General features: G+C 43.2%; 1 protein-coding gene across 2 annotated transcripts in view; it reads left to right on the top strand.

Moving 5' to 3' along the window:
- LOC134340505 (ubiquitin-conjugating enzyme E2 Z-like) overlaps positions 1 to 23,985 on the top strand; it is a 78,974-nt gene that overhangs the window by 26,493 nt on the left and 28,496 nt on the right. For both annotated transcript variants that reach the window (XM_063037818.1, XM_063037817.1), the window contains exons 4-6: positions 6,401 to 6,512; positions 10,003 to 10,115; positions 18,999 to 19,089. In XM_063037818.1, the coding sequence (XP_062893888.1) occupies positions 6,401 to 6,512; positions 10,003 to 10,115; positions 18,999 to 19,089 (316 nt within the window). The remainder of the gene's footprint in view (positions 1 to 6,400; positions 6,513 to 10,002; positions 10,116 to 18,998; positions 19,090 to 23,985) is intronic.

Raw genomic sequence — 23,985 nt, 5'->3', positions numbered from 1 at the left:
CCAGCCTTTCCAGACATGCTAGCTATGTCAAAGAGCCATTATATTAACTATTTTTACCAGTACAAGTCAGCAATTGACACACTTCATAAAGAGAGGCAGAATTCTTTCATCTTTTGTGCAGTGGATGTGCAAAGATGCAGATTTTGCACCATCAATTTACAGGCCATGACACTTAGTGTGTAGCATAATAAGCGGTCGAATAATTAGGGGACTGGGATGTAGGAGCTGTGCATCTATTTTCTGTCTATTGTATTTTTTTTGGAGCGTTTTGTTATGGTAATCTGTCTCATGGGTTGGGGCGTGGTAGAAGTAAATGAATATAGTTACGTATTCACACTTGGTCTCAGAGGCAGCTGGGGAGTGATTTTTTTTAGTTGACTGCTAATATTGCTATTATACTGCTTAGTGTCGCTGTTGGACCACTTATTACATTAATTCTGCTATTAGTATATTTTATATGATTGTATTTTGTGACTAAGTTTTTTTGCTATCATAACTCTGCTGTGTTACTGTGTTTTGCACCTTGGCCCCAGAGAAATGCTGTTTGATTGGCTGACAATTAAACTTGAACTTGAGAAACAAATATAGAACACTATAACACAGCAACAGGCTCTTCAGCCCACAATGTCTTCACTGAGCTTGATGGTTGTCCATCATGTCTGAAAAAGACAGGAAACCTGTACAGGAGAGTTGTTAAAGTGGAAAAGCTGCTGCGCTGGGGCAGTTCCACTCTCTCAACCTCAGACGTCTGGGTCCAGTGGTACGAACAAGCGTCGCAAACCGGGCTCTTCCTTGGTTGCAGTGGATGACCACGACATCTAATGTGCCTTGCCATGCCCTTCGCTCTCTGCGGAGTGTTGCAGTACTGCCTTCTAGCCATTTGGATCTCACTGCAGATCTCATCCACCTGGTCTGCTAGGACAAGCATGTCCCCATCTCACCGGGGTTTGGGGTTTGAGGCCCACTGGCTACCCTCACCTGGTTTAGCCCGCCTGTCGAAGCGGTGTATCGGGGTGTGGCCGCTGTCACAATCAAACAGCTACTTGGAGCCACAGGTGAGTGTTGAGTGTCCGGTGGGGAGCTGCCCCGGAATGGATATGACAGGCCTGTTCACCAGAGGTGCTAACCCTCCCTGGACACCCCATACACAATGTGATACCAAGTTAAACACAGCCCATCCCTAGTATGTGTTCTACATCCCTTTGTTCTCTGCCTCTTCACGTGTCTGCCTAAATGCTCCGATTGTTACTGCTTCCACCATGTCTCCTAGCAGTGTATTCCAGGCACCAACCACTCCATGTTTTTTTTAAAACATGCCTTGTAAATCTCCTTTAAACTTTTCCCCTCTTATCTAAAAGCTACATCCTTTAGTATTTGTCATTTCCACACTGGAAAGAAAGATTCTGATTATCTACCCTTTGGATGCCAGGTGGCATGGTAGTAGACTGGTTAGCACATGGCTTTATAGCACCACCAGTAGGGGTTTAGTTCTGCCTCTGTCTGAAACTCCATGGCTTCCCTCTGAGTGCTGCAGTTTCCTCCCATGGGGTTAGTTGTTTTCATGCCATGTCGATGCTGGAAGTATGGCGACACTTGTGGACTCAGCCCCAGCACATCCTCGGACTGTGTTGGTCGTTGATGAAAATGACACATTTCGCTGTATGTTCTAGAGTTTCTAGGTACATGTGACAAATAAAGCTAACTTTAGATTGCTTCTTGGCCTCCGCTACAGAGGAAACAATCCAAATTTGTCCAACACTTCTTTATAGCTAATACTCCCTAATCCAGACAACATCCTGGTGAGCCTCATCTGCACCCTCTTCAAAGCCTCCACATCCTTTCTGTAATGTAGTGATGAAAACTGCATTGAGTACTCCAAATGTGATCAAACCAATATTTAGACTACACTTGGAGTATTGAAAGCTCTAGCATGACTTGCTGTCTTTTCTGCTCCATGTCCTGATCGATAAAGGCACTCTTATTCTCTTGGGTTTGCCACTTCCAAGGAACTATGCACTTGTACCCCACAATCCCTCTACATCAGTGTTCCTAAGGGTCTTGCCATTACTCTTTGACCTATCTCACCACCTAAAATGTGACACTTCACACTTAGTCCATAAGACATAGGAGCAGATTTAGGCTATTCAGCCCATCAAGTCTGCTCTGCCATTCCATGGTTGATTTATTATCCTTCTCATCCCCATACACCTGCCTCTCCCTATAGCCTTTGATGCCCTTAGGAATCATGAACTGATAAACCTCTGCTTTAAATATACTCAATGACTTGGCCTCCACAGTCGTTTGTGGTAGTGAATTCCACAGATTCACCTCCATCTGCCTAAAGAAATTCCTCCCCATCTCTGTTCTAGAGATGCCTTTGTATTCTGAGGCTGTGCCCTCTGATCCTAGACTTCCCCCACTAGTGGAAACATCCTCTGCCTGTCCACTCTATCCAGGGCTTTCAGAATTTGATAGGTTTCAGTGAGATCCATCCCATTCTTCAAAACTTCAGTGAGTACAGGCCCCAGAGCTATCAAACATTCCTTATATGAATGAACCCTTTCATACCAATGATCATTCTTGTAAACCTCCTGCAACCTCTCCAGTGCCAGCACGTCTATTCTTCGATAAAGGGCTCAAAACTTCTCACAATATTCCAAATGCAGTCTAACCAATGCCTATAAAGCCTCTGATTACGTCCTTGCTTTTACATTCCAGTCCTCAAAATGAATGCTAACATTGCATTTGCCTGCCTTACTACTGACTGAACCTGCAAGTTAACCTCTAGGGAACCCTGCAGTAGGACTTCAAAGTCCCTTTGCACCTCAGATTTCTGAATTTGCTCCCCTTTCAGAAAATAGTGTCTCTGACTTTGAGTTAAATTCCATCTACCATTCCTCAGCTTAAATTTTCAACTGATATTAAATTTCTAATTGATAGAATCCAATTGATCCCTTGACAACCTTTCTCACCAACCGCAATCCCATCTACCTGCACCTGGACCATAGCCTTCCACACCATTCTCATCCAAGTATTGTACCTATCCAAACTTTTCTTAAATGTTGCAATTGAACCTGCATCTATCACTTCCACTGGCAACTTGTTCCACACTCGCTCCAGCCTCTGAGTGAAGAAGCTCATCCTTAGATTCCCCTTTAAATTTTTCAGTTTTCACCCTTAACCTATAATCTGTAGTTCGTCTCACCCAACCTCAATGGAAAAAGCCTGCTTGCATTTATCCTATCTAGACCCCTTATAATTTTGTACACCTCTATAATATCTTCCTTCCTTCTCCTAGGAATAAAGTCCTAACCCATTCAAGTTTCCCTACAACTCATGCCTTCAAACTCCCAGCAATACCCTTGTGATTTTTCTCTGCAACCTTTCAAATTTACTGATGTCTTTCCTGCAGGTAGGTAGCCAGGACTGCACACAATGCTCCAAATTTGGTCTCACCAAAGTATTATGCAATTTCAGCATAACATCCAAAATCCTGTACTTAATACTTTGATTTATGAAGTCCAATGTGCCAAAACACTCTTTAAGACCCTCTCAATCTGTGAGACCACTTTCAATGAATTATGGACCTGTAGTTCCAGATCCCTTTGTTCTACCACACTCATCAGTGCCCTACTGCTCATAGTGTAAGTACCACCCTGGTTTGTCCTCCCAAAATGCATCACCTTGCACTTGTCTGGATTAAATTTCATGCCATTTCTCAGCCCATTGTCCCATCTGGTCCAGAGCACTTCACAAGCTTTGGTATCTTTTTTGCTGTCTGCTATGTCATCAATCTTGGTGTCATCCACAAATTGAGCTGATCCAGTTCAGCACGTTATCATCCAGATCATTGACATAGATGACAAGCAAGAATGGATCCAGCAGTGATCCATGTGGCACACGACTAGCAGGCCTCCAACCTGGGGTCCATCAACCCCTCAGTTAATGGTAAGGGTCCATGGCATAAAAAAGGTTGGGAACCCTTAAGTTAGTGACACAATCATCTGCTACCACTATCTCGCTTCTCCCTTTAAGTCAATATTAGATTATGAGAACACTCAGTCCTCTTTTATTATCATTTAGAAATGCATGCATGCAATGTTTCTCCGGCGTGGTATCACAGAAAACAAGACAGACCAAAGACTAACACTAACAAAACCACATAATTATACCATATAGTTACAGCAATGCAAAGCAATACCATAATTTGATGAAGAACAGTCCATAGGCACAGTAAAAAAAAAAGTCTCAAAGTCCCCAAGTTGATCGACTCCCGAATCCCCGATAGCAGCAAAAGGGAGAAACTCCCTGCCATAAACCTCCAGGCACCATCAGCTTACCGGAAACAGCCGACCCTGAGTCCATCCGTCTGAAAACTTCGATCCTCCGATACAGCCTCCTGAGCACCATCCTCTGCCAAGCGCCTTCGACCTCTCCGGCCGCTGAAACATGCAAAGCCGAGGATTTCGAGGCTTCAGCTCCGGAGATTCCGGTTACCACACAGTAGCAGTGGCAGCGAAGCGGGCATTTCAGAAGTTTTCCAGATGTTCCGCTGTGCACTCACGTCTGTCTCCATCAAATCAGGAATTGTGCACGGTCCCCTACTTGACAGATAACAGATATTCATCACTGGAGTGGCCGCGTGTGCTGTCATCGTGCTGCCATCTTCTCCCAACTACTATTTAATCCAATTAACTGCTTCATCCTGAAAGTTAAGTGACTACACGTTTTGGACCAGCCTCCTAGGTGGGACTTTGTCAAAGGCATTGCTAAAGTCCATGTAGACAACCTCCACAAAAAACTCTTATAAGATCAACCACACCCAGACATGTCTGCAAATATTTTAAGCAGATCACTTACAACTTCAGGCAGATTCTAGCACACATCCTTATGAAAAGGGACTGATCAGAATCGTGTTTAATATCACTGGCATATGTCGTGATATTTGTTGTTTTGCAGCAGTACATTACAGTATATAACTAAATCATTTATATAAATAAGTAGTGCAAGAAGAGAAACAGTACTGAGGTGGTATTCATGGATTCAGTGTCCATTCAGACATCAGATGGCAGAGGGGAAGGAGCTGTTCCTGAATCGCTGTGTGTGTGCCTTCAGGCTCCTGTACCTCCTCCCTGGTGGTAACAATGTCCTGGGTGATGGGGGTCCATCATGATGGATGTCGCCTTTTTGAGGCATTGCTCCTTGAAGATGTCCTGGATGCTGAGGAGGCGAGTGCCCATGATGACCACCAGTCAGAAAAATACCCCTCCAAAACTACACTCTGCCTTCTACAATAAAGCCAATGTTGGATCCAATTTATTAACTCACCATGGACCCTATGTGCACCAGATCCAATGTGACTTAATTTGTCGCACTATGTGTGCATGCATTTCTTCAGTTTAATTGTGTCTGGTTACTCATTCCAGTTTGTGCTGTTAATCAAAGAAAATCAAAAATCAACCCTTTCTGGAAATCTGGAGAAAAACCGGGTCACTGGCACTATAATAGTGCAGTGGTTAGCATAATGCTATTACAGTGCCAGTGACCCAGGTTCAATTCCACCGCTGTCTGTGAGGATTCTCCCCGTGACCACTCAAGTTTCCTCCCACAGTCCAAAGACATACAGATGAATTGTTCACATGGGTGTAATTGGGGCGGGGTGGGGTGGGCTCATTAAGCCACAAGGGCTTGTTACCATGCTGTATCTCTAAATAAAGCCAGGAGATGTTTAGTAGATCAGGCAGCATCTGTTCCTGAATGCTTACAGCATTATGCATTCAGTGGTCACTTTTATTAGATACCTCCTCACCCTAATAAAGTGGCCATTGAGTGTATGTTCGTGGTCTTCTGTTGCTGTAGCCCGTCCACTTCAAAGTTCGATGTGTTGTGCATTCAGAGATGCTCTTCTGCACACCACTGTTGTAACATGTGGTTATTTGAGTTACTGTCACCTTCCTGTCAGCTTGAACCGATCTGGTCATTCTCCTCTGACCTCTCTCATTAACAAGGCATTCTTGTCCATAGAACTGACACTCACTGGATTTGTTTTTTGTTTCTTGCACCATTCTCTGTAAACTCTGGGGTCTGTTGTGTGTGAAAATCCCAGGAGATCAGCAGTTTCTGAGGTACTCAAACCACCCCACCTGGCACCAACAATCATTCCACAGTCAAAGTTACTTAGATCTCATTTCTTCACCCATTCTGATGTTTGGTCTGAACAACTGAGCCTCTTGGCCACGTCAGCATGCTTTCATGCATTGAGTTGCTGCCACATGATTGGCTGATTAGATATTTGTATTAACAAGCAGGTGTACCTAATAAAATTTGCTCTGATACCATGTTCAATAGTCTATTCTCGGAACTTTCTACTGTATCTGAAGGAAATACTTTTTTTTTAAAGCACCTGGACAGGTCCTGCTTGGAGTCCAGCCCAGAGCATCTCCTCAGTACTCATATCCATCCAGTCCCTCATGACGGAGAATCCGTATCACAATGAGCCAGGATTTGAGCAGGTGAGCCAAACCCCATTTTAACAACGTTATCGTTTTCAGATATGATCGTCCATTTGTAATTTTCCCATGAAAAAGATTTTTTTGAGGGGAGATTGGGTAAGTAGACAAATGAAACGGAATGGGAGGCTACACTCATCAGCTGAAATGAAGGAGGGTAGGAGCCTCTGAACACAGGTGGAGTGACTGACATGTTTCTATAAGGTATGTGAAGGCATCTGTCTTCAGAGATTCTTGGTCTCGAGTACTGAGGTATGCCATTTAAATATCTGATGAGCTTAAGTAATATGTAATTTATTTTTATCTGCTTTAAGTTCTACTAATCTAATTTTTGATTCCAGTTGTTTTTAAAAGCACTGTTTGTTCTGGAGTCTGTGGGACCAATGAACCTCCACCATATGATAAGATAAAGAGGAAGAATTAGGCCATTCAGTTCATCTGGTCTGTTTCGTCATTCAGTCATATTTTTTTCTTTTCTCAACACCATTCATCTGCGTTCTCCCCGTAACCCTTAATCCCCTTATCAATCCATAAAATATCAATCTCTGTCGTAAATACACACAATGACTGAGCATTCACATCCTTCTGTGGCAATGAATTCCACAGACTCACCACCCTTTCTGCCTGAAGAAATTCCTCCTCATCTCGGTTCTGAAGGGATGTCCCTTTATTCTGAGGCTGTGTCCTCTGGTCCTAGACCCTCCAAAGGAAACGCACTCTCCACATCCACTCTGTCTAGGCCAGGGGTAGGCAACCTTAAGCACAAATGATTTTCTAGCATGTGTTATTCATTAATTTGAGGCAAAACATAATTAGTTGTGTTTAAATGGATAATTCCCATATTTCAAGTTTATTATGGCATTTATCTGGCCCACCGTCCACTCATTAATATGTGATCCAGCCCACAGAGGCAAAAAGGTTGCTGACCCCCTGATCTAGGCCTTTCTGTATTCAGTATTCCCTCCCCCATCCTTCTGAACTCCCATCAAGTACAGACCCAGAGCCATCAAATGTTTCTCATGTGTTAACCCTTTCATTCATTCTACCTCTTTGGTAGAGTATGAAATTTTTTGCAGGGTCCAGGTTTCACTCAAGATTCCAAGATTCCTGTTTCTACTAACCACATGACACTACCCTTTGTTCACTATTGTTCCACCATGCATCGTGGGCATGCTATGTTGGCACTGGATTGTGTGGTAGAACTTGCTGGTTCTTAACGCAAACAACACATTTTGTTGCATGTTTCCATGTATACATGACAAATAAACTTGTATTCATCATCATCAGTGATCACTCGTAGTCGAGTATGATTCTTCTCCTGGTGGTTGATCTGGTCACTTGTGGCCCTTGAGATGACTGAAGAGGCCAATCTGTGATCCACAAGTCCTATTGCAGTGTCGGCAGGTGTAGGTCATTGAAGTGGTGATGGATGTAGCTGGTTGGGTCTTTCCAAGTCTCTCCTTACGTTGACGCCACTTGGTCTCAGCAGCGCGGTGGAGGTGTTCAAAGAATGTGGGTAAGTTAATTGGTCATTGTAAATTGTCCTGTGATTAGGCTAGGGTTAAATAGATGGGTTGTTGGTTGGTGCGGTTTATTGGGCCAGAAGGACGTGTTCTGTGCTGTATCTCTAAATAAAGTTATCTTGAATCTACTCTAATAGGTGCATTTAAAGGCCAGTTTATTTAATAAGCATGTTGTAAATTTTTTAAAGATTCATTGCCGTCAACGATCAAAAGGTTTCAAATAATAACCACTTGGATGTGTTATTCCAGGAATGTGGTTTAATAGCAGCTTATCTTTCTAAAGGCGTCACAGAAGCAAACTCAAAACAAAAAGAATCTCCTTTTAAAGTTGATAGGTGTGGTTTCATGAATGCAGGCTGTGTGGATTTCTCCTGATTCCTAAAGCAGAGGTGGACAGGTTCTTAATTAGTCAGGGTGTCAAAGTTTACAGGGAGAAAGCAGGAGAACAGGATTACAAGGGATGATAAGTCAGACATGATGGGGTGGCGGAGCAGAATTAGGCCATTCAGCCCATTGAGTCTGCTCCTCTATTCCATCTTGGCTGATTTATTATTCCTCTCAATCTCATTCTGCCTTCTTCCCATAACCTTTGATTCCCTGACTAATCAAGAACCTATCACCCTCCACTTTAAATACACCCAATGACTTAACTTCCACAGATGTCTGTGGTAATGAATTCCACAGATTCACCACCCTCTGGCTAAAGAAATTCCTCCTCATCTGTTCTAAATGGCCGTCCCTCTATTTTGAGTTTGCACCCTCTGATCCTAGACTCCCCCCACTATAGGAAATTTCTTCCCCACATTCACCCTATCAAGGCCATTCAATATTTGTTAGGTTTCAGTGAGATTACCCCAATCTTCTGAATTCTAAAGAGTACAGACCCCGACCCATCAAATGCTCCACATACGTTAACCCTTTCTTTCTTGGGATCACCTTCATGAACGTCCTTTTAACCCTCTCCAATGCCAGCACATTTTTGACATTTTCCTGCTCACTCACCAGTAATACATATATTTCCCTACAATCAACTATTGTAACTGCCTACATTCCCCACATTACCCCTTCCCTGCAGTGGCATTTCTGTTTAATTCAGTGATGCCGCATGAAGGAAGTGTGGGAAATGCTAGCCAGGAACTGTTTTCCAGTAATCTAGTGATTGGATATACTTAAGAACCTATCCACCTCTGTTTTGATTAGTAAAGACATCAAAGGTTATGGGAAGAAGGCAGGAGAATGGATTGAGAGGGATAATAAATCATCTGTGATGGAATGGTGGAGCAGACTCGCTGGTCCAAAAGGCCTGTGGTCTTGAGTCAGAATAGAGGGGCGACCCTTTAGGGAGAAATTTCTTTAACTAGAGGGCGGTGAATCTGTGGAATTGATTGCCACTGATGGTAGTGGAAACCAAGTCATTGAGGATATTTAAGGCAGAAGTTGATAGTAAGGACACCAAAGTTTATGGGGAGAAAGCAGGAGAATGGGGTTGAAAGGGATAATAAATCAGCCATGCTGGAATGGTGGAGCAGACTCATTTGGGCCAAATGGCCTAATTCTGCTCCTTTGTCTTGAGGTCTATCTCGTGAGCGCATGTTCATGGCCCTCATGGACGAACAGTCTGTTAGCAGATTCATCATAAGGCCAAGGTACCGGAATGTTGCCATTCCCATTAAAATCCTAGTCCTTTGTTGGTTCTCTGAGTTGGGAGAAAAAAACATATTTGAAGGAGAATGGGTAGGGTAATATTCTTAAATACATTAATGAACATTGGAACGTTACAGCAGAGTACAGGCCTATCGGCCCATGATGCTGTACCAACCTTTTAACCTACTATAATGTCAATCTAATTTTTACGTAACCCTCCATTTTTTTGATCATCCACTTGCCTATTTCTTAAATACCCCCTATTTTATTAATGATTAATGTTAATTCTTTTATTGTTTTAAAACAATTTTTTATAATCATTTTAGGAGAGACATCCGGGAGACAGCAAAAACTATAATGAATGCATACGGCATGAATCTCTCAGAGTTGCTGTTTGTGATATGTTAGATGGCAAGTGTCCCTGCCCAGAAGCACTGAGGTATGTTTATTCCACATGGATTAAGGTGCAATTAGTGAAATTATGTCTCAAGTATTTGATCCAGATGCTTTGTGTAATGGGTCTTTACTCAATACACTGCTCAGTGCAATTTGTTTGATAATTATGTTGAAGATTGAGAGATTTGAATGAAAAGTACAAAGTTTTCATTGGCTGCAGTCAGTAACCAAGGCATACAATATTTAGAACATAGTACACTACGGCACAGTAAAGGCCCTGTTTCCCTCAATGTTGTGCCAACCACTTAACCCACTCTTAAGACCAATCTAACCTTTCCATGTCACATTGCCCTCCATTTTTCTATCTTCTATGTGCCTATCTAAGAGTTTCTTAAATCCACCTAATGTATCGGCCTCTACCACCTCCCCCAGTAGGGCATTCTGTGTTTTAAAATAAAACACTTGCCGCTGAGATTCCCACAGAACTCTTCTCTAATCACATTGGTATTAGCGATTTCTGCCCTAGGAAAAAGTCTCTGGCTATCTATTTGACCTATGCCTCTTATCACCTTGTACACCTCAAACAAGACCATAAGACATGGGAGCAGAATTAGGTCATCGAGCCCATCGAATCTGCTCCGCCATTCAATCATGGCTAATCCTTTTTTTAAAAAGCTTAAGCTCCCTAATCACTTCCGGTTCATTACATAACACCCAATCCAGTATAGCCGATTCCCTAGTAGACTCAATGATGAAAAAACTATCTCTTAGGCATTCTACAAACTCTCTCTCTTGAGATCCATTACCAACCTAATTTTCTCAATCGACCTGCATGTTAAAATTTCCCATGACTACCATAACATTGCCCCTTTGACTCTCCTTTTCTATTTCCTGTTGTAACCTGTGGTCCAACTCCCAGCCAGTGTTGGGAGGCCTGTATATAACTGCCATCAACATCTTTTACCTTTGCAGTTTCTTAACTCAACCCACAAAGATTCAGCATCTTCCAGTCACTTTTCATCCTCCTTGCTCCAAAGAGAAAAGCCCTAGCTCACTCAACGTATCCTGATAGACATGCTCTCTAATCCAGACAACCTCCTGGTAAATCTCTTCCACATCCTTCCTCGAATGAGGCGACCAGAGCTGAACACAGTATTCCAATTGTGGTCTAACCAGTGTTGTATAGAGTGGCAACGTTTGTCGGAATGTTGAGATAAGGAACTGCTGCATGCTTGTCTTGCGGAAACATGGCTCCAGGACAACATCCCATGCCCCATCAATCTTCAGGCCATACCACTCGGATTTGTGCTCATTATTTTGTGACTCTGTTTACTGCATCGTAACTTATGACTGTATGTACTGTGTTTTGCACCTTGGCTCCAGAGGAACAATTTTTCATATAGCTGCATACATGTGCATGGCTGAATGACAATTAAACTTGTACTTAAGATGAAAATGAGAATATTTAATCAGAGTTGCTGTATTCTAGAATGCATCGCCAGAAAGGGTGTAGAAGCTTGTTCAGTGGTGGGGAATTTGATAGTTACATACTTCTGCATACCCACAAAGGACAGGAGACTGGATGGTTCTTCTAAGAGGCCAGCATGATGTTGGGTGAATGGCCTCTTGTGCTCTGTAACTCTAATAGAGGTTATTGAGCACGTGGCTTCATTTGGCTCCTCATAGCTGCACCATTCATTTATGTTCTTCCTCACCCCCAGTCTGTCAAGGACCATGTGGTGCCAGCCTGTGCATCAGCCTCCCCACGTTAAACAAGTCACGCACAAGCATTCTCCACTAAGAGAATCCACGCTAACAGCCTGGATTAAGTTCCATGATGATCAGTAATTGGTGAAGTGGGCAGGAGTGGATCAGCCTCTACAACCACCTGAAGACCCAATAATAGACAATCCCGTAGGAGAACATCATACTCAACTCAAGTGATCGCGCTGTCTCGTGTAGGTGGTACCAAAGCATTTAGGTCCGACACCACCAGGTTCAGGAGCAGTTATTACCTAACAACCATCAGGCACTTGAACCAGCGTGAATAACTTCAGTTGCCATTACATCCTATGGACTCACTTTCATGTGGGTGACCTATTAAATGCTCCCAATGGCCTGCATCTCAAATAGCCTCTGACAACCAAGTCCAGCTCCTGTCCTTCAGGTGTGGCTTAGCTACTAAGCCCGGTGGGACCGTTTCTACTGACAGGAGAACAGGCAAAAGTGGGTTACTGGCGACTTAAAACCAGTCAGTTCAGGCAGATGGGTCTTGTCAGCCGTGGCTGGCAGCTCACCTAAGAGAAGGAAAACTCTGATCTCAACCTTCAGCTGCCTTGCAGCTATACCCACTCATGGGGAAGGCTTCAGGAGTAAACCCTGAGGAAAAAATCCAGAGCTGGAGTCCCTAAGGCAGTCCTACGTTGAGTTCAATGCTGACCGGCAACTCCTGCAACACTGCTGGTGACAAACTGTATCGGTCTCTGCCGTTCCTTTGGGTTCATCAGCTGCACAGAGAGGGGGAGCCTGCTACATGGGCAACAACAGTTTGCTCTCTATATCATACTGCCCAGGTTAGCATATCATGTAGACAGCTAAGATAATAACATCCATGGTGTACCCCAACAACTCCAGTCACATGGGTATAATTGGGTGGTACGGGCTGCAAAGATCTTTTACCAAGCTGTATCTCTTAAAAATAACTTCCAAATTATATAGTCTTCTGACCTATTGCATCCTCTATCTCAAATGCTTCCAAATTGGTTAACCACAGTGCTACCGTCACTGTTACATTAGACATGGATGCCAACTTGGGTACAGCAGGATCCCACAAGAAGCAGTCGACGTTTTGGACCGATTCCCTAGCAGATAAAGGTAAAGGCAAATCCTAAATGATTCTTATTATATAAAGCAAAAGGTTAACTAGAGATGAGTAGGTCTCCTTGAGGATAAATGTGGTCATCTCTGTGTAGAGCCAAAGGTACTGGTTTATTATAAACATAAGAGATTCTGCAGGTGCTGGAAATCCAGAGGAACACACACACAAAATGCCAGAGGAACTCAGCAGCTCAGGCACAGTCTATGGAGAGGGAATAACAAGTCAACATTTCGGGCCATAATCCTCCTTTAGTTCTGACCTGCCAAGTTCCTCCAGCATTTTGTGTTGGCTTACTATTGTCACATTTACCAAGATGCAGTGAAAAACTTGTGTTGCATACAGATCAAATCATCACATTGTATTGAAGTAAAATAAGGTAAAACAATAACAATGCAGAATGAAGTATAAAAGCTACCCAAAAAGTGTAGTAAGGGTAAACAAATAGTACAAAATCATAATAAGGTAGATCGAGAGGCCAAGAGTCCATCTTATCTTGCAAGCGATCCATTCAAGAGTCTGATGGCAATGGGGTAGAAAGTGTCCTTGATCCTGGTGGTATGTGCTTTCACATTTTTGTATCTTCCGCCCAATGGGGGAGGAAAGAAAAGACATTTCTGGGGTGGGTGGGGTGATGGGCAAAGTCTTAAATTAATATTTCTTGTCTGTATTTACCTTGGCGGAAAAAAGGGCATAGGTTTAAGGGAGAAAATAGTGTTATCCGAAAACATACTGACATTTCATAAGAGATGGTGGTGTTGAAGCGCATAAAGGTGGTTGGGTCTCCAGAGCCTGAGCAGGTCCGTCCTCAGACAGTGTGGGAGGGGAAAGGAAAAAAGTGCTGGAGCCTTTGTCAGATGCCATTGTGTCTTCATTACCTGCAGGTGAGGCATTGGAAACTTAAGTTTTAAGTGCAAGTTTAATTGTCATTCAACCATACATGAATACCCATGAATACAGGCAAACATAACAGTGTTCCTCTGGGGCCAAGGTGCAAAACACAGTACCAACAGGCACACACAGCAGAAGGCACACCTACAGTGCCTTGAAAAAAGTATTCAGCCCCCACAACAATTTTCACATTTTACTGTCTCATTTTCTAAATTTTAAATATACTGAAGTAGGATTTTTTGAGCTAATCTGCATAACATTGTGCATCACGTCAAATCAAAAGAAGAATTCCAAAGCCTGTCAACAATTTACTGAAAACTAAAAGCCAAAATTATGAGGCTGAGAAGGTGAATTACTACACTAATTTTCCTCAGGTGTAGTACTGTATATTACCTGACCAACTCACCTAATTCGTTGATGTAGAAAATTGGAGGATTGCCTGAATAAGTACCCCCTCTCTCTGTAAGGTCCAACTGTATAGTAGATTTTCAACAGATCAAACCAAGTGAAGACGAGCATTCAGGACAAGTCAGGGAAATGATAATAGAGAAGCACAAATCTGGGGAAGGGTACAAGACTATTTCAAAGGCACTGAACATACAGTGCAGTCCATTTTGAAAAAATAATGAGACCACACTGCCTAGGTCAGGCCATCCTTCTAAACTTAGTCGACAGAAAAGAACAACTACTATAAGGGAGGCTACTGTGACGCCAGCTGTCACTGAGTGAGCTGCAGAAGTCATTAGCTGCAACTGGACATGAAGTTCATGGCTCTGCAATATCTAAAGCTTTGCACAAAAAGGGTATTTATGGGAGACTGGCCTTGGCTTAAAAAAAAGCATATACTTGCCCATAAGGATTTTGCAAAGCATCACTTACATGATGTAAAGATGTGGTTAGGTGAGACTAATGTGGAACTTTTTGGCCTCAACACTAAGTGGTATGTGTGGTGTAAATCTAATACTGCACATCAGGTTATACCATCCCTACTGTAAAATATAGTGGAGGTAGCATCATGCAATGGGGATGCTTTTCAGCAGTGGGGACTGGAAAATCTGGTTAGGATTGATGGGAAGATAAATGCTGCTAAAGACAGAGAAATCCTGGATTAAGAACCTGCTAGCCTTTGCCAGAAAACTTTATCTGAGAAGGAAGTTAGTCTTTCAGCAGGACAATGGCCCAAAGCACACTGTCAGAATAACCATGGAGTGGCTTCAAATGAAGAAAATTCTCCTTGAGTGACCCAGTCAGAATCCTGACCTTAACCTAATTGAACATCTCTGGCAAGACCTCAAGACCTCCCCAACTAACCTGGCACAGTTTGAGCAATTTTGCAAGGAGAAATGGGCAAATCATGCTCCATTGCAATGTGCAAAGTTAATAGAGGCTTACCCAAAAAGACTACTGGCTGTAGTAGCTGCGAGAGGTGTTCAACTAAGTGCTGAGCAAAGAGGGATGAATACTTTTGAACTGCTGACATTTCAGTTTTTGAATTTTTAGTTTTTCATGCTTTACAATTTTCCCTGTTTTTTGGGCCCTACTCTATAAAAAGGAGCATATGATAAACAAATAAAAGTTCTGAGTTAAATTGATCAAAATCCCTGGTTGTGCACATTTATGTGAACAAAGTGTCGGGGTCTGAATATTTTTACAAGGCATTGTCATTACGAAAGCAGTAAACAGTCACAGAAAAAAAAAGTTCAGCCCAATTCCCTGAGTGTCATGTCTTGTAGATTGGTGGTGCATGGGATGTTGTCGGCAAGACCAAACCTGCAGTAATCTGATCATCACGCGCCAGTGCAGCTACAGACGAATGTAATCCATCTTGTCCTCCATCGGGTGAACATTGGAGGGTAACACTAATGGAAGGGGTCAACCCCCAACCCTGCATGGACGCCCACCACACCACACCACCTCCAGCATCTCCTCCCCTGGGTGACAGGAAGGCTGGAGGGTGACAATTTTATGCATTTATCTAAGAAGGGCTGCAAGGGAAAGACAGGACGCTTGTAGACCCAATGAGCCTTTTAACAAAGGTACGTACAATGCCGGTGGAGATTCTGAGAGACTTGCAAAGGGAAGGGCTAATTAAGGACGGTTCACATGCCTTTATGTGTGGAGAAACCTTGCCTCATGAATTTGAAGAGGTGACCATGAGGATTGACGAGATGGGTGGTAAATGTTCTTATGGTGACATCAGCAAGACCTTTGACAAGGCCCCAGTGGTAAACTGCTCCGAAAGACTAGAATACTTGGGATACAGGCTGATCTAGCCAATCGGATAGAAAATTGGCTTGGTTGTATGAGGTATTGGTTTGTTATTGTCACATGTACCAACGTACATTGAAAAGCTTGCCTTGCATACTGGTCATATAGATCAGATCATAACACAGTGCGCTGAGGTAACATAAGATAAAGCAATAACAATACAGAATAAAGTGTAGCAGCTACCGAAAATGCGCAGTGCAGATAAACAATGAGTAAGATCATAGCGAGGTAGATTGTGAGGTCAAGAGTCCATCATGTCGTACAAAAGGTCCATTCAAGAATCTGATAACAGTGGGGGAGAAGTTGTCCTTGACCCTGGTGGTACATGCTTTCAGGCTTTTGTATCATCTTCCCTTTGGGAAAGGGGAGAAGGGAGAATATCCGAGGTGGGTGGGATCTTAGATTATGCTGGCTGCTCTACTGAGGTGGTGAGAAGTATAGACAGTCCATGGAGGGGAGGCTGGTTCCTGTGATGTGGTGAGAGTTGCTTTTCAGATTGGAATGCTCTGTTCCTTTTTTAATTTTGTTATATATAGTAATGAATTGGATAAGAATTTAGTTTGCAAGTGACACCCAAAATTGGTATAGTGAACAGTGAAGAAGGTTGTTTAAGGCAACTAAGCCAGAGCATGCATACATGGTGAATGGCAGGGCTCTGCAGAGTGGTGTTGAACAGACTTTGAGGGTTATAAGTACGTAACTCTCTGAAAGTGGTGACACAGGTAGAAGGTGGCATATGATACTCTCCGAATAAGGGGTCTGTTTATTCTCCTCCACCATAGATGCTGCCTGACTTGCTGAGCTCCTCCAGCATTTTGTGTGTGTTCTCAAGCTTGGCAGCGTCTGCAGAATCTCTTCTCTGTGTGGCACATTTGCCCTCGTGGGCCATGGCATTGAGTTGAGACGTTGTGTAGCTGTTGTACAAAGCAGTAGTTACACCACATTTGGAGTATTCTTTGCAGGTTCGGTCTCCACCCTATAAAAAGCATGAAATTGAGTTAGTGCAGAAAAGATTTGTGAGGACATTGTCTGGACTGGGGGGCTTGAGCTATGAGAGATTGGATGGGCTGGGACTGTTTTCCCTGGAGCAAAAGAGACCGAGGGGTGATCTTTAAAAATCATGAGGGTCATAGCTAGGTTGAATAGTCATTGAATTTTTCCTGGAGTGGGGGATTCTAAAACAGGGTGGCATAGGTGTAAGATGCAAAGGGAAGGATGCAATTGTTCTGGTTAGTACCTGCTAGGGCCAGTTATAAAGTCATAGTATTACAGTGTAGAAACACGCCCATCAATCTAATCCATCCATGGCCACTAAGATGCCTGTTTGTGGCATCATCAATCCAATTTACATGCATTTGACCCACGATCTCCTGAATGTTTCCTATCCATGTTTGATTGTTATGCACCGTGTCGTATGATGTTGGCGATCATGGTCTTTCCATGACCATGATTGTTCTTGGCAAATTTTTCTACAGAAGTGGTTTGCCATTGCCACCTTCCGGGCAGTGTCTTTACAAGGCGGGTGACCCCAGCCATTATCAATACTCTTCAGAGATTGCTTGGTGTCAGTGGTCGTGTAACCAGGACTTGTGATGTGCACCGGCTGCTCGTTCAACCATCCACCACCTGCTCCCATGCCTTCACGTGACCCTGATCGGGGGCTAAGCAGGTGCTACACCTTGCCTAAGGGTGACCTGCAGGCTAGCGGAAGGAAGGAGCACCTCACACCTCCTTTGGTAGAGACATATCTCTAACCTGCCACCTGTCCTTTCCATGTACCTTCCCAATTGCCTTTTAAGTGTTGTGATTGTACCTTGGACCTGCCTCAGATGGTTATAGGGTCTACAGCAGGGGTTCCCAGCCTTTTTTATGCCATGGGGCACCTCCATTAACTGAGGGTTCCGTGGACTCCAGGTTGGGAACCCCTGGTCTAAAGTAATACCGTACAGAAACTGAGCCTTCAGCCCAACTCATCCTTGCCCATCAGAGGTAGTCCCAGGTACAAGCACAGTACTTAAGGCAATTGGGAAGGTGGCAGATGGTGGTTGTACATGTATCCCTGTGTGGGAGAGTTTTTAAAGTGGAAAAGCCATTGCACTGGGGCAGTCCCACTCCCTCAGAAGTCCAGGTCTAGTGGTACAAACAAGCATCACAACCTGTGGTCTTCTTTGGTTGCAGTGGATGACCATGATGTTGTCAGTGCCTTATCACATCCTTTGCTCTCCATGGAGCATTGCAGAATCACCTTCCTGGCCGTTGGATCTCACTGTAGATCTCATCCGCCCAGTCCGCCAGAGCTGACTTCACATGCTAGGACAGGCATGTCCCTGTCTCACTAGGGTGTGAGGCCCGCTGGCTACCCTCACCTGGTTTAGCACACCTGTTGAAGCGGTGTGCCGGGGTGTGGCCGCTGTCACGTACAAACAGCTCCTTGGAGCCACAGGTGAGAGCAGAGTGTCCGGTGGGGACCAAAGGTGAGTGAGCTGCCCCATAATGGACATGACAAGCCCCTTCTCCAGAGGTGCTACCCCTCCCTGGACACCCCATACACTCCAATAGGGAAGATGTATGATAGGAAGTATTCAGAACAATGTGTCAAATGCATGTAAATTGGATTAGCGAGATAGGCATCTTGGTGGCCGTAGATGGATTGGGCTGATGGATGTGTTTCTATGCTGTAATACTATGACTTTATAACTGGGCCTAGCTGGACTAACCGGAACAATTATATTAGGCGACTACAAGCTTCCTTTGGCAGCAGCTCAGTGGCGATGATCAACAGTTACAGTACGTTGTGCCTAATTCAGCTGTAAGATATATTCAATTCTGTTCTGTTTAGAAATACTACAAATGTGACATAACCTAAATGGTGATTGTTTTCTGTTCACTCAGAAGCGTGATGGAGAAATCTTTCATGGAGTTCTACGATTTCTATGAACTGTCCTGTAAGGATCGGCTTCATCTGCAGGGGCAAACCATGCAGGTAACATAATTTCACTTGCTCCTGTTCATCTCAACTAAACGAAATTTGCTCTTGAACACACACTATTCCAGTTCCTGATCACAACTCTCATTGACAAAATAGTGGCTTACTATATACCGAAACACATGAGATTCTGCAGATGCTGGAGACTGAGAGGAACTGGAGGAACTCGGCAGGTCAGGTGGCATCTATGTAGAGGGATAATTTGCTTAACAATTTAAGAGCCCATGATATTACAGGAAAGTTACTGGTATGGTTAGAGCGTTGGCTGATTGGTAGGAGGCAGCGAGTGGGAATAAAAGTATCCCCTACTGGTTGGCTGCCAGTGACTAGTGGTGTTCCACAGAGATCGGTGTTGGGACGGCTTCTTTTTATCCTGTATATCAATGATTTAGATGATGGAATAGATGACTTTGTTGCCAAGTTTGCAGATGATATGAAGATTGGTGGAGGGGCAAGAAGTATTGAGGAAACAAGTAGGCTGCAGAAGGACTTGGATTAGGAGAATGGGCAAGAAAGTGGCAAATGAAATACAATGTTGGAAAATGCATAGTCATGTACTTTAGAAATATAGAAAACATATAGCACAATACAGGCCCTTCGGCCCACAAAGCTGTGCCGAACATGTCCCTACCTTAGAACTACCTAGGCCAGGGGTCGGCAACCTTTTTGCCTCTGTGGGCCGGATCGCGTATTAATAAGTGGATGGTGGGCCAGATAAATGCCATAATAAACTTGAAATATGGGGATTATCCATTTAGGTACATCTAGTTATGTCTTGCTTCGAATTAGTGAATAACGCATGCTAGAAAATCATTTGTGCTTAACCAAGGATGCCAATTAGTAATCAAAGAACTCAGTTTAGTTGCAATTTATTTCAATCATTTTGAATCTATTACAAGGACACAAAGAATCTTTAAACATAAAATGTATGAACATGATGCATTAAATGTTGGTAAATTAAGTATAATAAAAGAGAAAATTTTAATGCAAACAGTCGATAAATCAATGTGTGAAACTTGAGGCTGGTTGTTGCTTGAAAGCTTCTCAATATTGGGTGTCAGACTTGTTGATGCCAAGAGCAAGACGTTATCCAGATGGGCATCAGTCAGTCTTGTTCTCAAATGGTCCTTGGTGTGCTTCACTTTTGAAAATAATTGCTCACACAGATAAGTGCTGCCAAACAATGATGCCATTTTTTTTGCATGGTCCACTAAGTTAGGATACTTCCCACTTGGATGAATGTATTTTCTATAGAAGTTGAGCACTGCCACATCTTCAGAATGAAATTTTGATCTCAATATGTCATCACACTGCATCTCAATCAATTCCATTTGAAAAATTTATGATGCTGTGTCCACTTCCACATCAAATGGAGTAGCAAACAGCTTGAACTCATTTGCATGCAAGCGAAAATCAGCAAAATGAGATGAGAACTCTTTTCTCAATTCTTGGACCAAAATTCCACTATGGTGGGTCTTGTAATATCGCCTGATATTTGCCACCTTCTTCACAGCAACATTTTCTAGGCAAATGAGACAAACTGGTTTCCCAGCTTGCTCGATGAAGAAGTAATCTAGTATCCAAGTGTCTTGGAAATTTTGGCACTCAGTGTCTACTTTCCTATGTTAATTGGGATTTTTTTCTTCGATTTTATTTTGAAACGCGAGTTATTCAACAAGTATTGTATCACATGTAAGTATCTGGATATCTAACGTGGATTTCTTGTTAAAACACAGTGATGCTGTTTCTGTTTACAAATGTGAACGACCCCATCTGAAAACCTGCGCGTGCACGGAGAGTATCTCATACATATTAATAAGGTAGTCTGCCTTCCCGTCATTCGTATATACCAGTATTTGGTTTGGAACAAAACGGAACCTGGGGCCAGTGTAACAAGACACCATGCATGTCCATCAGTGTGGTCGCGTGAAACACTCAGAATAAGGAAAAATCGCTCGTGGGCCGGATAAGCATAGTATCCCAATATTTGCTCGCAGGCTGGTCAAAATACCTTCGCGGGCTGGATCTGGCCCGTGGGCCGCAGGTCACCTACCCCTGTCCTAGGCTTTACCCATAGCCCTCTATTTTTCTAAGCTCCACATAGCCATCCAGGAGTCTCCAAAAAGACCCTGTCTTTTCCACCTCCGTCACCATCGCCGGCAGCCCATTACACGCACTCACCACTCTCTGCGTAAAAGAACTTACCCCTGACATCTCCTCTGTACCTACTTCCAAGCACTTTGGTAGTAGAATGGGGAGAAAATCCAGGAATCTGAGGTGCAGAGAGACTTGGGAGTCCTTGTGCAGAACACCCTAAAGGTTAACTTGCGGGTAGAGTTGGTGGTAAGGATGGCAAATGCAATGTTAGCATTCATTTCAAGAGGTCTAGAATACAAGAGCAGGGTTGTGATGCTGTGGCTTTATAAGGCACTGGTGAGGCCTCACCTTGAGTATTGTGAACAGTTTTCAGCTCTTCATCTAAGAAAAGATGTGCTGGCATTGGAGAGAGCTCAGAGGAGGTTCACAAGGATGATTCCAGAATGAAACGGTTATCATATGAAGAACATTTGATAGTTCTGGGTCTGTACTTAAATTTAGAAGGACGAAGGGTGATCTCTTTGAAACCGTTCGAATGTTGAAAGGCCTAGACAGTAGATGTGGAAAGAATGTTTCCATGGTGGGGGAGTCTAGGACAAGAGGACACAGCCTCAGGATAGAGGGACGTTCATTTAAAATAGATTTGGAGAAATTTCTTTAGCCAAAGGGTGGTGAATTTGTGGAATTTGTTGCCACATGCAGCTGTGGAGGCCAGGTCGTTAGGTGTATCTAAGACAGCAATTGATAGGTTCTTGATTGGACACAGCATCAAAGATTACGGGGAGAAGACTGGGGAGTGGGGCTGAGGAGGGGAAAGATGAGGATTAGCCATGATTAAATGGCGGAACAGACTTGATGGGCCGAAATACCTTATTGTGCTCCTATGTCTTATGGTTTACATTTTAGGCCGCGATCCAAAATGTCTATTGCTAATCCCCACCATAAATGCTGCGGATTGGCTGAGTTCTTCCAGCATTTTGTGTTTTTTGTTATTCCTAGATCTGTTACCTTGGACACTTTTCTTCCTGTATCCACCTTCAACCTTTTCTTTGAACATTGAATTTACGATAACCTCTTCAGAATGTTTTTTCTTTTTCCCTTTCTGTTCCCATCTGTTCTCATTCCTCCAGTTTTCTTCCCTATCCCTTTACTTCCCCCACTCCCCCCCCCCCCCGGTTCATCCACCCTCACCCACCATATCCTCTTCCACATCTGGTACGCTTGCCTTTCACCTCTACTTAACTTGTTCCCACTCTCATCTTCTGTGCTTATCGGATTCCAGCATGTGCAACAACCTTTGTTACCAGGTCCTCCTCCTCAGGGGAGTTGCAAATACGATATCATCTTGGTTGTAGAATTAGAATTGGACTCCATTTTGCATCTGGTGCATGACCATCTCGAATATTTTAGGTGAGAGCTTCATGCAAGTCAGTTTGGTAAATTATTCTGACTTGTTTCTGATTCAGACTACTGTGAGGAGGCCAACCAGCAACCCTTTTGCTTCTAATGTATTTAGAAAAGGTTCCAGGAATTTCTTTAAACCCTGCTTGCTGAGGCCATTTCACTTCCTCTTCTCGTCCTTCTTGCTTCTTTCTGGTGAGCCCAGATGAAGGGTCACAGCCCAAGTCATCGACTGTTTATTCATTTCCATAGATACTGACCAGAAGGAGATAATTACACTCAATTTCACTCCCCCCTCCATTGAAATGTTTCCACAACTTATGGACTCACAAGGACTCTTCACCTCATGTTCTTGATATTTATTGCTTATTTATTTATTATTATTTGTTTTTGTATTTGCGTAGTTTGTCTTCTGAACGCCCAAGTCAGTGCTTTTCAGTGATTTCAGTGATTTCGTGCATTTATTGAGTATGCCCACAAAAAAATGAAATGAATCTCAGGATCGTACAGTTGCAAGAAAAAGTTTGTGAACCCTTTGCAATTACCTGGTTTTTTGCACTGATAACTCATAAAATGTAGTCTGATCTTCATTTAAGTCACGATAATAGACAAACACAATCTGCCTAAACTAATATCACACAAACAATTGTACTTCTCAATACTGAGTACACCATTTAAACAATCACAGTCCAGGTTCAAAAAGTATGTGAACCCCTGGGGTAATGCCTTTTACAAAGCTACTCGGAGTCCGGTGTTCCAATCAATGAGATGAGATTGGAGGTGTCCTACAGTGCCTGCTCTTCTCAAGAAAGATCTGTTTATGTGCACCATGCCTCGATCAAAACAACTTTCAGGGGGCCTTAGAAGAAGAAATGTAGGGATGCATTGAATGACGTAACAAGACAATGATCCGAAACACAAGAGTAAATCAACAACAGAATGGTTTAAAAAGAAGATTCATGTTTTGGAATGGCCAATTGACAGCCCAGACCTTAACCCAATTGAGATGCTGTGGCGTGACCGAAAGAGGGCCGTTCATACAAAGTATCCCTGAAATATTGATGAACTGAAACAGTTTTGTATAGAGGAACTGTCTGAAATTCCTCCTCGCCATTGTGCAAGTCTAATCAGCAGCTACAGAAAACGTTTGGGAGGTTTTTGCTACTAGAGGAGGTTTTACCAGTTATTAAATACAAGGGTCCACATACTTTTTCCAGCTTGGACTGTGAATGATTAAACAATGTGTTCAATAAAGACAAGAAAAGTACAATTGTTTGTGTGTTACTGGTTTAGGCAGATTGCGTTTGTCTATTATTGTGATTGTGGTTTTGTTCCTGTATTTCATAGCTATCGGGGGAAGATAGATAACAGACTTGTACATTCATACTTTGACAA

The sequence above is a fragment of the Mobula hypostoma genome, chromosome X1 (genome assembly GCF_963921235.1).
Source record: "Mobula hypostoma chromosome X1, sMobHyp1.1, whole genome shotgun sequence".
NCBI classification, from domain to species: Eukaryota; Metazoa; Chordata; class Chondrichthyes; order Myliobatiformes; family Myliobatidae; genus Mobula; species Mobula hypostoma.
Note: the sequence above shows the minus strand (reverse complement) of the source record. Positions and strands in the feature narration are given on the sequence as shown.